Source organism: Acanthochromis polyacanthus, chromosome 22 (genome assembly GCF_021347895.1).
Source record: "Acanthochromis polyacanthus isolate Apoly-LR-REF ecotype Palm Island chromosome 22, KAUST_Apoly_ChrSc, whole genome shotgun sequence".
Lineage (NCBI taxonomy): Eukaryota > Metazoa > Chordata > Actinopteri > Pomacentridae > Acanthochromis > Acanthochromis polyacanthus.
This window is the reverse complement of record NC_067134.1, coordinates 16,256,873-16,271,257: the sequence shown is the minus strand read 5'-3', so window position 1 is coordinate 16,271,257 and position 14,385 is coordinate 16,256,873. Positions and strand designations below refer to the sequence as shown.

General features: G+C 40.2%; 1 protein-coding gene, 1 long non-coding RNA gene and 1 other non-coding gene across 6 annotated transcripts in view; 1 reads left to right on the top strand and 2 right to left on the bottom strand.

Annotated features, from left to right (window-relative positions):
• Positions 1 to 13,699, bottom strand: part of LOC110962158 (N-chimaerin) — a 29,196-nt gene extending 15,497 nt beyond the window's left edge. The window contains exons 1-4 of one of the 2 annotated variants that reach the window (XM_022210067.2): positions 13,589 to 13,699; positions 13,162 to 13,255; positions 5,181 to 5,219; positions 4,531 to 4,586 (exon numbers count right to left, since the gene is read on the bottom strand). In XM_022210067.2, the coding sequence (XP_022065759.1) occupies positions 4,531 to 4,586; positions 5,181 to 5,219; positions 13,162 to 13,180 (114 nt within the window). In that variant the 5' untranslated portion in view covers positions 13,181 to 13,255; positions 13,589 to 13,699. The remainder of the gene's footprint in view (positions 1 to 4,530; positions 4,587 to 5,180; positions 5,220 to 13,161; positions 13,256 to 13,588) is intronic. The other variant, XM_051942359.1, reaches the window with a different exon arrangement.
• Positions 7,055 to 13,155, bottom strand: LOC127531923 (uncharacterized). 3 transcript variants are annotated; one of them, XR_007939143.1, is made up of 6 exons: positions 9,859 to 13,155; positions 9,045 to 9,106; positions 8,392 to 8,447; positions 7,960 to 8,021; positions 7,778 to 7,835; positions 7,055 to 7,704 (listed from the first exon to the last, which is right to left on the bottom strand). It is a non-coding gene; the product is annotated as an uncharacterized LOC127531923 (long non-coding RNA). The 3 variants fall into 3 exon arrangements; XR_007939142.1 differs by having other exon boundaries at positions 7,055 to 7,835; positions 8,392 to 8,883; XR_007939141.1 differs by having other exon boundaries at positions 7,055 to 7,835.
• Positions 13,700 to 14,215: 516 nt separating the features above from the next.
• Positions 14,216 to 14,287, top strand: trnae-uuc (transfer RNA glutamic acid (anticodon UUC)). The gene has a single exon. It is a non-coding gene; the product is annotated as a tRNA-Glu (tRNA).
• The last annotated feature ends 98 nt before the right edge of the window (positions 14,288 to 14,385 follow it).

Genomic DNA, 14,385 nt, shown 5'->3' with positions numbered 1-14,385 from the left:
TCAATTGGTCCTTGTGTCATTTCTGACCTTCCCCGAAAATTTCATGTAAATCTGTTTATCTATTTTTGAGTTATGTTGCAAACAGACAAACCAGCGCAGATCGTCACATAATAAGTAACAAACTACAGCAAAGACACTGCAGTTTTCATCATATTTTGATTCGCTGTTCAGCCCTTCTGTGTTACACATTCAGGAAAGGGACCAGTGATGACATCGGACACAGTCTCAGGAGCCACTAAGTCAATAGCTTGAATTACAGAAGCAGGATATTAGATTTTTACAGACATATATAATACGCTGATATTTTTCATTTTGTTTAGGAGATTTCAAAATACGTGCATAATTTTTTTCCACTTAATTCAGAGATGGGATCAGCAAGTTCTGATATTAGCGGAAAGTTGTTGGGGGGGGGGGGGGGGGGGGGGTGCGGTGGTGGCGGCGGTGCAGCGACTTCCAATCGCTGGGCCGTTTACAATCGTCGTTAACAAGCTATCGTTAATGTCATTACCATCGCGCGGGAGTATTAGCAACAATAAAGTGTTCAAACTTGTGAAATCGGCGTTCAAACAAATGAAATCCGCGGATCCGTGGTAAATTCCCATCCCTGAAAAAAAGCGGAATTCCGCGAATTTCGCAGAAAAATCACATCCCTGTTAATTGCAGAGAACACCAGGCCTCTCCAGTTGTGTATTTGACATATTATTATGCTTAATCCTCCAGCAATTTCCCACTGGAAAGAGAAGACATAAAATCCAATTTTTCAACGTGCACATTCACAGGGCAAAATTTAAAAAAAAACACATCAGGTTAAATGTAAAACATGCAACATTTTCAAAGAAAACTGCAAAGTTATCTGACTCTGATAGCTCTATGTCATGATGAAGCATAAATAAGCCAAACCCAATGATTATTCTGATATTATCAGGCATTTATTATTTGAACTTGACTCAGTGATTCGTTGCACATTCACTCACAGCTGACTCAGAGCTCAACTAAACTGAGGAATGAGCAGATCCTGACCTAAAACATTTGTTCAACAAAGGGTTTTTAAAATGGTTTTATCAGCGTGAAACTTGTCTTCCATCGTCTCATTTGAAAAACAAAAGTGCAGTTGGAATTTCCAGGCCAGCAAAGGATCAGTATGACATCACCGGATCACCTTCAATGCGACTCTTTCTACAGAAGATCATCCATCTCAAAAAACACACTTAGAATAATCTTGTGCGGCCTTGAATGGCCTTAAGACTGTACAAACTGTGCGCTCCTGCTAAATGTGTCCCCAGAATTTGACACATTTCTGAAAACAAACCTCTCAGGGCACCAAAGCGAGAGGTTGTGGGGGCGCCGAGAATATCGCATGAGTCAGATGAAAAGCTGAACGCTGTGTTCTCAACAAAACTGCTGTCGAGCCAATAAATCAAGAAAGACCCAACGACAGCGGTGAATATTAATTCGGACGCGCAGGCAGGTGAGTGTGTGTGTGTGTGTGTTAGTAAAAGACAAAGAAAAGGCTTACACACTCAAAATACAATAATATGCAAATCAGGATCTGATTTTCAGCTGTTAGTCGTCAATATGAGACAACAATCTTGTATTTTTGAGTAGGATATGGCACACAGGAGCATCAAATAAACACCTGCTAAGTAATAAAACGAGGTCTAGTTAATTGTCATCCATCCACGTGCACCTCTGGACCTCTACCACAACTGCTCACAGGAAGCCGTGCATGCAGCGGACACACCAACAGCCATCACTAATGCTCAGTACACATCCTTGGCTGCACATTACAGAGTGCTGAGCCGCAGGGACACAACTGTCTGAAGCACAAACACATTCCCAGTCCCGCCGTATGTTCCGTCTCTGTCCTTTGAATGAAATGATGAAATAAAGTGGTGCTGAGTGAAATGGGATGGGGTTTTTTTTTTGAAGAGTGTCTGGCAGAGTCTGGAAACAAACATGTGGAGTGTTTTATTGGAGCAGATTATCTCCAATTTTGGTACATAAATCAGGCAAATACACAACATGTTTAGTTTTAGAACATCTTTTATGAGACACCTGCAGCTGACAACAAATCCCAGCATGGTCAGCTTACGTTTACCCGCTGCTTTATCAAATGATCTCCACTAAAATCAAAGAAGCATCCCACTGTGCACTTCAATACTTTCACTCAACTCTGGGTGGTAAATGGGTTCATAACACAGAACAGGCAAACTATTGTAGGAGAATTATACCTGCCAAACAAAATGAATGTGAGAGCTCTTTCACGATCCAAACTTGTCTGAAAGTGGAGGAAACTTCTCCAGCCTGACAAGGAGACGCTTTGTGTAAAGTCAAATCCCAAATCCTGAATGTTGTTTAGCTTTTGAGGCAGTGAAAATGGATACAGGAATCTGCCATTTGCCAGTTAATTCCCGAAATAATTAGAATTTGAAAGAAATGATGAAATTTCTCTGTTTATGTAATCATTTTGAATATAATTCAAACTTATTGCAATTTTTAGAACCAAAGATTATGTTTTTATTGTGCTTATTTGCTTTTGTTAACCCTCTAAATATATTACATTTAAAATTATATGTATTTTTTAAATTTATTAAAGATAATATGCTGATTGTTTTATCTTTTTCAACCTCTGTTTTATTTTGAGGGCGTCATGCAAACAAACAGCCACTTAAAGGGTAGAAATACTGATAAATGAACGACTATTAAATCTTTAATCGACATATTTTTTTCTCTCAAAGAGCAGCAAATAGCTATAAAATGTTTTTTTTGGAATAAAAGGGTGTAATCTTACTGTCAAACATAGCAAATTAAAAAAAATAACAACAGCAATCCTTAACATATATTAATATTTACTTTAAAATAGCAGCAAATATCTGAAAAAAAATTTTTTTTAAGAGTAAGCGAGTGTAATCTTACTGTCAAACACTGTAAAATAATGAATTACCTTTGACACAACATACAGATTACATGTAATTTTTTTTTTCGATGACTTCACCAGCGTGTAATTCTGTAATTGAACAAAAACTGGGAAAATCTGTGAAATAACAATAAATTGTTCTTAAAATTACAGTTAAGAGCAGTCATATTTAGTCATCTTTGCTCATTTTTTTCCAGCTAATGCCCCTAATTTGCTTCATGCCACTCTTCTATGCCACGGTTTCAAAAAGCACCGGCCACAGATCAGTGCTTATCGGTGCATCATTAAATCACATATGACTGGAGAGCCTCATGGACGACACGGGGCTGCTGGTGGCAGGAGGCCCCTCCACCCGTCTGTCTGCTGACTTTAACTGGGTCAGCACCGACCGCCGCACCGAGGCCAGCTCACCAAACCCAGCAGCTGCTCATTTAGCATCTGTCCCAGCACACACAACACACATCCTCACACCCTCAGAGGTCTGTCTTCACACAAACGCCACATCCACAATCCCTCCTTAATCCCCTTTGGATTGCCTCACACACTGACACACATCTGGTCGTTGCCCCCTGTTTGGGCAAATGTACCAGTGTGAGGCATTTAGTGTACATCAGCAACATGCCAAACCACCTGCATGCCCTCTCTGAACCTCTAACTGAGACAGAACCGGCTTACATTTCGGTTTCTCACACTTGGAATTACATGTTTTGAGTGAAAGGGAATCCTTTTGAGGACACTAATAAAGCACCATTTCTCCTTTTAAGAGCGGGAGGATCAGCAGGGACACGAGGCTAAGATGTTTTCCATGTTCTCTTGTGTAGCACAGGATTAGAGGAGCATGTGACCTTTAGCACAACATCATCTCCAATCTTTTGCTTTTATACTCGCTCCTCCGCGAACAGCTAATGAAACACAACAGAGCAAAATAATCCTGTTGCACTGCTTCAATGAAGCTTTTCCCGCTAACATGAAAAACCCCACTGTATTGACAGTAAGCATGTTTAGATTATATACAGCTTAATAGATCCCTGAAAACAATGGATTGGTGAGCTACAGCAACAAAAACAATCAGCCTGACACAAGCAGAGTCAGCAAATGCAGTCTCTGAGGAGGCAGAGGAACGCTCGCTCTAGATTCAGTCCATCCCATTATTATTTCTGTCACTGGTTATTATCACATGTTGTCGAACACCAAATACAGCCACGCTAATGAAATCCTGCACCTGTACTCAAATACTGCTATACTTTTAGCACAAAAAGTTGTTTCTATATCAATCAAAAGCAGGCCCAAGATGCTGCAAATAAGTGCGGAGAAAATCTCAAAAAAGTGGACATCTGAATCCCTTAATAAGCATGACAGTTGCTTAAAAGCTACGTCATGGAAAATTATTCTTTTCAATCTTTATTTATCTAAAAACACGCTCACATTAGTTGCTTGGCTTTCGCTTGTTACAAAAGAGTCTTTGGGAAATTTCTTGCTTCAGCAATGCAGCAAGTCTATTTACCTAAGTTACATCACCGCCAGATCACATGGGTCAAAACTGGATTTCTAAAGAATAACACAAGACAGACTAATTAAAGTGGTTGGCTGACGGAGAGGAAGCGTGTTCTCACCTCACAGGTGCAGGTGACTCTGCGTGGGTGAGGCGCCTCCTGCTGGAGCTGGTACACTGTGACACAAAAGATGCGGCAAAATGATCATTTGAAGATCTGTCATTACATATTCTTTTACATAACATTTGCAGATAGATAGATAGATATTTTATTAATCCCGAGGGAAATTCAAAGTTAGACCCCAGCATCAACAACACTAATAATGACCACTCGCTTTGAGCTTTACACTATTGTCACTGACACTTGCAAGCACTTCGATATGACTTTAGATCTTTTCAGAGATTTTTAAGAAGCCACAATGTGCAACTCTCTCTTAGTGACAGATCCTAATAGCAAGAAACTGACTAGAAAGCTACTGCATCAGCTGTTCTCAGTTTTTGGTGTGTTAGGACGCTCAAAAACATGGTAGAAAGTATGAGGAACATTTGGAATGAGACTTTGTGTAGCTGCTACCTTAGCCAGGTCCACTTTTCAAAAGAGATCTCTAATCTCAGTGGGACTCACTGGATAAATAAAGGTAAATAATAAATAAACAATAAGAATAATAAAAGCTGTATTTCTAAATTAATGTAAATTGAATAATTTTGGACGGGGTATCTTGCGCAAAAAAAAGAAACAAGCAAACACAGAAACAGTTCATTGATACTTACAATAGGACTTCCACACTGGTGGCCTGTATTCATCATGATCTGAGGACAGAGAAACCACATCATTGTGTTTACGGCTACTCCAAGTTAATTCCCTTTGCTGCAGCGCCCCCAAGTGGAGAAAATACGACAGTGGTCTGCCAGTTCTGTGGAGAAGCCCCTGACTGCAGCCCGCAGATCGGGGCGTGGCTCGACGTGGGCGGAGTTAAACGTTGAGCTCCACCCACTTTGAGCTAAACGTGGGCGGAGTTAAACGTTGAGCTCCGCCCACATTGAGCTTGACTCATTTATTGTCACCATCTGGTGGCGGAGACTAAATAGCACATTCACAAACGTCAATACAGCTTCTAAATGCTGGCCTAGAAACCGAGCATCTTATGTGATTTACTGTCATGATTAATTTTATATCAGCATTACTATTTATATCAGGATCAGGTCTAGAGCCAAAAAGTAGTTCTTTGGGAAAACATTTTTCTTGTAGTATCAAATCCCACAAATACAACATATACAACCCCTGGCAAAAATTATGGAATCACCAGTCTGGGAGGACTTTCGTTCAGTTGTTTAATTTTTTTAGAAAAAAAGCAGATCACAAACATGACAAAAAACTAAAGTCATTTTAATTTGCAACTTTCTGGCTGTAAGAAACACTAAAAGATATCAAGAGGAAAAATTGTGGTAGTCAGTAACAATCACTTTTTTAGACCAAGAGTGACTGGAAGTTGTTGCTGCAGCACACCAGTTTGCTGATTTCCAACCAAACCAGCTTGTTGCTCATGCAGACTGTGGATTTGGTTGTTGCTGCTGGGCCAAATAAACTTGGTTTTGATGCTGCTGCTGCAATTTTTCTCGTCCCACGTCAGTTTGATGATCATTTGCAGAACCAATCTGGGATATCTCCAACAATTCGTGATGATTGACCCTCTTTGAAAAGTCTGATAATCCTCCCCTTTGTTTCAGCTGACATCTCTCATGTAGGAGTCATGATTCATGTCAAGCCACTTGGTGCAACAGCTCTCCAAGGTGTGATCACTCCTTTTAAACTGCAGACTAACGAGCAGATTTAATCTGATATGGGAGCTAGTTTTGGGAATGAGAATTTATGGGGTGATTCCATCATTTTTTCCTCAGAATTGATTCCATAATTTTATCCCTGTGCTTGGTCTAAAAAAGTTATTGTTACTGACTACTACAACTTTTCCTCTTGATATCTTTTAGTGTTTCTTACAGCCAGAAAGTTGCAAAATAAAATGACTTTAGTTTTTTGTCATGTTTGTGATCTGCTTTTTTACTACAAATTAAAACAACTGAACGAGCGTCCTCCCAGACTGGTGATTCCATCATTTTTGCCAGGAGTTGTAATACTACAGCCGACACAACTTTTTACTTGGGTTCAACTTTCACCTAACTCAAACCCTGTCTAACTAGGGCTAGCTGGACTGAAACAGTGAAGTGAAATTTGTGATATACAGCATACATAGACACATTTGGATTTTTTGTACACTGAATTATATCAGCTACATTAAGGAGATCAGAGACAGCAGCAATGTCTGTGCCACTGATACCTGACCATGCATGGTTATTCCTGGCTGATAACACAGATTTCCTAAACTTTGCACTAACGACTTTCTTAAAGTGTCACTAATCCACTCAAGGATATAAGACTGAACTGACAGTCAATGTTACATGTCTTTCCTCAAATCAAAGAGGGCTCTTAGCTTGGCCTTCATTCTACATAACTGAAACAAAAACATAATCTCTGATCTCTGTATAGAGACTTTCTGTATATGATTATGCCAGACATAATATATCAGAGTCTGTACAACTCACGAGCCATGTACATTTGTAGGGGTCAGATGTAATGAATTAAGCTTCAGCACCGTTGAACACAACTTTATTCTTTTCTGTCAAAAGCACAAAACACCTTCATGTTTCTCCTGTCAATGATTTCTTGACAGAATGTCTCATAGTCTTCCTGCAGACTAAAAAGAAAAAGGAACGGTTCTCTGAGATCAGCGGTCTCCTCTTCTTCCTGGTCATCACAGACATAAAGGAGTTCCACTGCCCTCACGCGTTGCTCCTTGGCCATGGTAACAACTTGGGGAAGGGAAATTTTTCCCTTGAAAGTTCTGGTCCCACACCACCAGGCTGCTGCCATTGCATCCCTGATCAAAGGATTCTCCTAAACAAAAATAAAGAAAACAGTTATTTAAGTAAAGGCTCGGAGATTGCAGAAAACACTGAAATTAGACTACCCATCTCAGGCAATATACCCCGTTTCCTGTTCCCAGTCCTGTTCTCAGCCTCATCTAGAAAGGAAACAGATTGTGGTGTCTACAGGCACAATGACAATGCAAGATTTAAGTGGTTGATTTTAAGTACACAGAGAAATAATGACTGCTCTGTGACATCGAACCTCAACAACCTTGATGGATATGTGTGAGACAATGCTGGCTGGAACAATACCTGATGCTTCAGTGGCAGATTCTGAAAGCCTAAACATTTTCAGGGGGACTTCAGCCACATACTGAAATAAGTGGTGGGGATCAGTCTTCGAGCAATAGTTTCACTATATACCAATTTATCACATGACCTCTCACCTGTAGTTTTTTCTGCTCTTGTTGCCTTTTTCTTTGCTGCAATCTCTCTTCTTCAGATCTTGGTGATTTAATGTCAACAAACATTCACAATGAAAACATTCATGCAGGTCAGATGACAGTGAATACAGTAAAACGTGATTTAAAAGAATCTGGTTTAAAAGTGTGATACTGAGGGTGCTTACGGCATGGGGAAGTTCTGCAGGAGAACAAGACACCACCATCTTCTAATCTGCAGCATGTTTTCCTGTGAAGAAGGAAATGCAGAAGATTAAAATATGTTTCCAAAAATAATACCTTCATCGCTACAGTCAAGCATAACGTGTCACAATTTGCACAAAACCTCACTGAAATCACAACTGGCCCCCATTACAATGTACAGAGATACTGGTTAATATAATGTCATGCACATTCTGTCAGGATACAGTTTTTCAATACAAAGAGTGTGTTTTAAATGCAGAAAAAACATTTTATAGAGGTCATCGATATAACATACTGAGTAGTTCTTACCATCAAAACAAACACGCCACAGTTGGTGGAGCATCTTTGCAGTGTTTTAATAAAAGAATGGCAAGGAAATAGCAAATGTTAGCAAATGCAATGTAGTAATGTCTCACCTGAACATCATTCACACCAAGCTGCCTCCAAGGGCCAGGAGATGTGAGCAATGTGCCTGGTCAAAGAGTAAATAAAAGTACAATAAACCATTTTAAAGCAACACTTGGAACAAAGTTGGAAGAGGCTGGAACTTCAAATCAAACGTTTTTGTAATGGGCTTGAACAAACAAAACATATGGTTCTGTTTCCATCTGCGTAGAATAATGTAAAAATAAATAAGAATAATATAACAATTACTTCTATCCCTCACAAACACTCACTTTTGTTGTTTGTTTTTGTTTGTTTGGAACATTTTAATGCATTCAAATAAAAACAGAAGCATTTATTAAACAAACAAAGGACAAGTGGTTTAAAACAGAACTACCACTGTCCAGGGAGGATCTTGGAAGGTGTTCTAAAAACCTGACTAGATGGACTCTACTCTCATCTCTCCAGCCGCTGCCACAGAGGGGATCTAGAAAGAAAATCTCTCTAGCCTGTGGCCTCAGTATCTGTTAAATGTGTTCAAATATAACCAAACACATAAAGTTATGGAATGTTACAGAAATACTAACAAAGCTGCCATGCATTTAATATACCAAAAAATGTAAATCAGCAATGAGCAACTTTGTTGTGTAAAGGTCATAATAGAGGACAATATAAATGTATTTACAGAGTATCCAGTGTCCAGGTACAAATAGGAAGCAGAACCCACTGGAGACTGGCTGCATTGTCCTGTAAAAAGATATCAATAACTGAATATGAAATGCTAAACAAAACTTTTTAACAAATTACTGGCAGGTGATCCATGGGGTTTGTGGATGATGGTGGAAACCATGTGGCAATGACGCGGCTGTTTGCAGCAAACACGTGCTCTATTCTCTGTAACAGAGATAGATAATTGAACTATACTATCCAATCCATTTGAATTAATAGTTTTGTAAACCTTTCATTTTAGCTGAAACTCTTCGATCACACATCACACCTGACACTTTTCTCCAGTCGTTCCAGCCTGCCTGTACACGCTTCTTCACCTCTTTTCCACACTCTCCATTGCTCTGGACTGTTGACCCTAAGTACTTAAAATCCTCCACCTTCTTGATCTCTTCTCCCTGTAACCTCACTCTTCCACTTGGGTCCCTCTCATTCACACACAGATACTCCGTCTTGCTGCGGCTAACCTTCATTCCTCTCCTTTCCAGGGCAAACCTCCACGCCTCTAGCTTCTCCTCCAATTCCAGTAGATTATTCTGAATATTTTGAATCAGTCTAATTCTAAAAGGAATGGCATCGTTTAAATGTTTTGTTAAACGTCACTTTTCTAATGGGCTTGCTACTTAGCACGTGACAAAATAAATAAGTCTGACGTAAGTCTGAAACTAATGCAAGGAGATAATGCAACTGGAGATAAAATAATATCACTTCCTTCCTTGTCTGTCACAAAATAGCAAAACAGCAACATTTAAACAAAAGATAAACGTGCTTACCTCCATTTTGGAAACTTCTTCTTCTTCTCTAATACATTCTTCTTCTTCTTCAACGGTTCAACTGCGCTATGCGGGCGGAGTTAAACGTTTAACTCCGCCCACGTTTAGTTCAAGGTGGGCGGAGCTCAACGTTTAACTCCGCCCACGTTGAGGCACGCCCCGATCTGCGGGCTGCAGTCAGGGGTACTTGGTTCTGTGTCTAAATTAAAGCTGCTGTCCGGAGTGTCCGTTTGTTTTCAATTTATGTATCATTTTTTAACAAAGCTTAAATGTGTTAGTCTAGTTCGATACTATAATATAAAGTTAGTATAACGCGATATGAAAATTTATTCCTGAGCTCCGCCTTCCTCTCATAGACCCCCATGTTCTTCCAAAAAGCGCCGGTCGCTGCCGACCAATCAAGTTCGAGCTTCAGCTTTGTCATGCTGTCAATCAACGGTTACGCGCACAGCAAGCAAGCCCATGCAGAGGTGGGCGAGCTACGCACTACGCAACCGCGCGCACATTTGTTTTGCTTGTGGAGGAGAGAGCATCAGGGATCAGCAACTTCCAGAAAAGTTACCAATCCCACGGCTTGTCAGGCCAAGAGACTGCAGGACGTTTTTTGGCTCGGGGTGCTCGCCTCGCTCCCCGACCATGGCCTCCATAGCCCGCCTGACGGCTTCGTTTAGATGCCCGACCTCTGGAGGAAGATGTTGGGGCGTCTGGGACATACTCTTCGTCAGAGGAGTCATGCAATTCTGAACTCTAGATAGAAATAAATAAACAATGTAACACATATACACGCGTAAATGCACTAAGTTTGATAAACAACGTCATCGAGAGGGATACACGAGTGTAATCACATATTGAAACTTTACTCGTTCGTCCTAACAGATTCATGTTATTTTGGTATTAGGACAAGCTAGACTCAATACAGCATTCTAACGTAATTCCTTTATTATTTACTAAATGTACTAAATGTAGAAGAGGGGAAAACAGCAAAACAGGCGAGATGCTGCAGCACTCCGGGCACTTCTCTCATGTACTGCGCGCGTGCACAAATAAAGGGGCGAAATCAGAGGGAGGGAGGGTGGGACCACCAGCGTTTTGGGAGATGCTGCGATTCAAACTCCGGACAGCAGCTTTAAGCATCAGGATGCATTTTTTCCATCTTCTTTCTGCTGTACAGCACATAGTATCTAATCCAGAGAAAACTTTGTGTACAAACAAAGTCAGACATTCAATCAAATATCAGCTTAATGGATGAGAAGTTGGACAAGAGATTTTGGAGCAACCACTTGATTTTCATGGCTGAGCGCAGAAAGTGTAAAAGGAAATTTTGCATTTTTTGTTAATGCTCCTGCACTAAGTAAACAGCTTAATATGTTCTCTCCCTGACAGCGTGACATATGTAGTCAACTACTTTATTTTCTTTAATGTGTAGGTAATTACGTTGGGGGATCATATTGATGGATGGCGTGCTTTTCCCCAACAGAAACTGCACTGAGCACAAACAGCGACTAAGTAGCTTAATAAATAGATCGACTCCGTGGAGCATGAAAAGCTGCGGAAGATTCATTTGTATTGCGCAGCAGAAAGGATGGCTTGTGAATGAGCTGTTTATCTTTCGCGCACTCAGACAAGCTTCATCCCCTCAGGGCCAACCCGTCTGAAATTAATTGTAGATGAATATCAGCATCATAGCAGCGTTCCCTCGTTGTTTGTTCAGCTGCAGCAGACCATAAACACTGACATTAATATTAGTAAATGCGATTAAAGGCGAAACATTTTAGCTGCAGACACACATTCTGGGAGTTTGGCTGAACTCGGCCAAACATTTCCACTCAGAATCATGGCTTGTGATTCCTGTGAAACCCTTTCCAGGTACCGATTTCAATTCAGGGTCGTGTGCTTTTAGTAAGCGACCGAATGCGGTTCACCAATCCAGCCACTGCTACAACACTGCATTTACCACACAGAATATTTTAGTTTAACAGCATATATTAGATTTATAACTGCATGTGCTGACACTTTGACAAAGAAAGTCCTGCTGTAGAAGTGTGAAAACTGCTCAATACAACATGCAATTTTTGTTTATTCCGACATGCAACAATGCTGTGCTTCTTTTTTTGATCTGCTGAAAGTCACCCAATGTCTCCTGCACTGCAAATCCCAACATTTAAAACCCCACGAGAACAAATCCCTGAAACAGGCAAACTGAAATGACTTCACTCCGACCTCAGAAATAAATATTCATGTCAAATTCCATAGCTTGCTCAGGAATATACTGTCTTCCATCTTTTCTGCATGGGTAAAACTCGCAGCCCCGTTTCCTGCCTCGGCGTACTCTGTGTTCACTCCGCAAGCCTTATCTATTCAACACTCGTCGTCTCGGTATCCTGTCTTCAAAATAACTCCAAATCCTCCCCGCTCGAGTGTCTCACCCTCCTTCTCGAGGCAACACAGCCTCAGGGCCAAACTAACAAGAAAACCAGACATAACATACAGACTGCTGACACTCACAGGGTTATTACTGAAGTGTTACACTGGCCCTTTCCCTTTTTCATAAGACATATTATACGGCACTGCTGTTTCCAAGCGGTCACTATGAGCAGGTAATTTGCAGATTGAAAATAATTATTTAAAAACACACAAAAAAGTTAATAGACGAAATGATGCAAAAACCAGGGAACAATGACTAAACTGAAACACTACAGGTTAAGATCACAAATTACTTTAAACATGGCTGTTTTGTTTTTAAAAACCTACGGCAAAGCTTATAAAACACAAGGTTTATTACAGATTCAAGCACTTTTTCATGCCGATGACGCCTTACAAGACTCACACTTCAGATATGAGCACAAAAGTCCAAACAATTAATAAAAATGTGTACATGAACATTGTTTTTAATTCTTTCTTTCCTCAGTAACCTTCTCCCGTCTATCTTGCGGTACTTTGAAAGGGGGCCCTGACCCATACATTGGGAATGAGCTAAATGTATACAACACAGATTAACAATCTTAAAAAATGGATCATATATTGCAGACCTGTTTACAGCAGTTGGAGCACTTTTTTTCTTTATATTTACATATTTTCTGGTAATAGCTGGACACTTTTATAAAATCCAGGACTTTAACTTGCTGCTTCACTGTTCTAAGATTTGTCCTGCCTCTCCCAGTTTTATCAGAATACACCAGAAGGATATTATCAGCTTGGGTGATAAAAATGAAACACTACTACAATGGCCTCAACCGAGCAAAGTGCACACGCGCAATCACACAAAGGTACAATGACTATTATTTAATATGTGACACAGCTTACCAAAGACATTTAGGGCCATCTTGATTCTCAGATATGATGAACAATTAACCAGCAGAACCAATATTCCACCAAACGCACCCACTTAGTTCAAATCCTGTAAAAGAACACACATAAAAAGAGCAATGAGGACGTGTTTAGCAGTTTTTTTAAGCTATGCTAACGTGGTTTAAGTGAAAACAGCTGAGTAATGATAAACAATAATCAGACTATGAGAGAGCTAACGTTAGCGGGTCCGCTCCGCGTTACTTTAGTTGCCAGGTTGAACAGAGGATAAAACGGAACACAGAGATGTTTCTGACACCATATCGTAAAAGAAAAACATTCGCTTTGTGATGTAGTAAAAGTAGAGCGACAACGGAGGGCACCAACGAGGAATTACACGTCGGTTTAGCCATGTAAAGGCTGGCTAATAATACGGAGTACTCACATACACATCCATTCTACATTATGGTCGCCATCTTGCTGGGTCACGTGAGCAGTCTCGCCCTCTCTCCAGGGTAACTATGGCAACAGACCTGCTGATGCTTCTTCGTAGTGACCACATCACTTTTGTTGTTGAGTTTGTTTTTAGCGGGTTAAGCTTAATATAGGTTGTGTTTAAAGGTAATGTTGTACATATATGAAGGCTATATTTTGTGAAAAAGGAAAGAAAGAGTCACCCAAGTCTGAATAAACTGAATAAATTGACCAAAATGTTCAGTTACAGCAGCAAACCCATCACAGCATATGAAGTGCACAGATCTATATAGGGTGTCTCTAACGCGTGGTCACATAGGAAATATCATTAATTACACATTTTTGCCTTCAAGATTAAACATGGCTTTGTCGAAAGATTAAATTCACCTGCTATCTTTCGATAGGTCCATCCTTGACCTCCACAAAGAATTACCAGTTCAACTCAGCCATATGTAATCATGAAGGCAAAAATATATATACAGTTGATGAGATTTCCTATGTGTCCAGTCTTCAGAGCCAACCTGTAAAAGAAAAATCCAGGTGTGAAGGCAGACACATCTAGGCTTAAATTTTATTAGTGCTGTAAAAGATTGCATCGTCCCATATGGTCTAGCGGTTAGGATTCCTGGTTTTCACCCAGGCGGCCCGGGTTCGACTCCCGGTATGGGAACACATTACATTTTCAAATATCTGTAATATGGAGAATATACTGCTGAATACTTCACATTTAAATTGATTTTATCAGTAGCCGCATTCCTACAGATACAT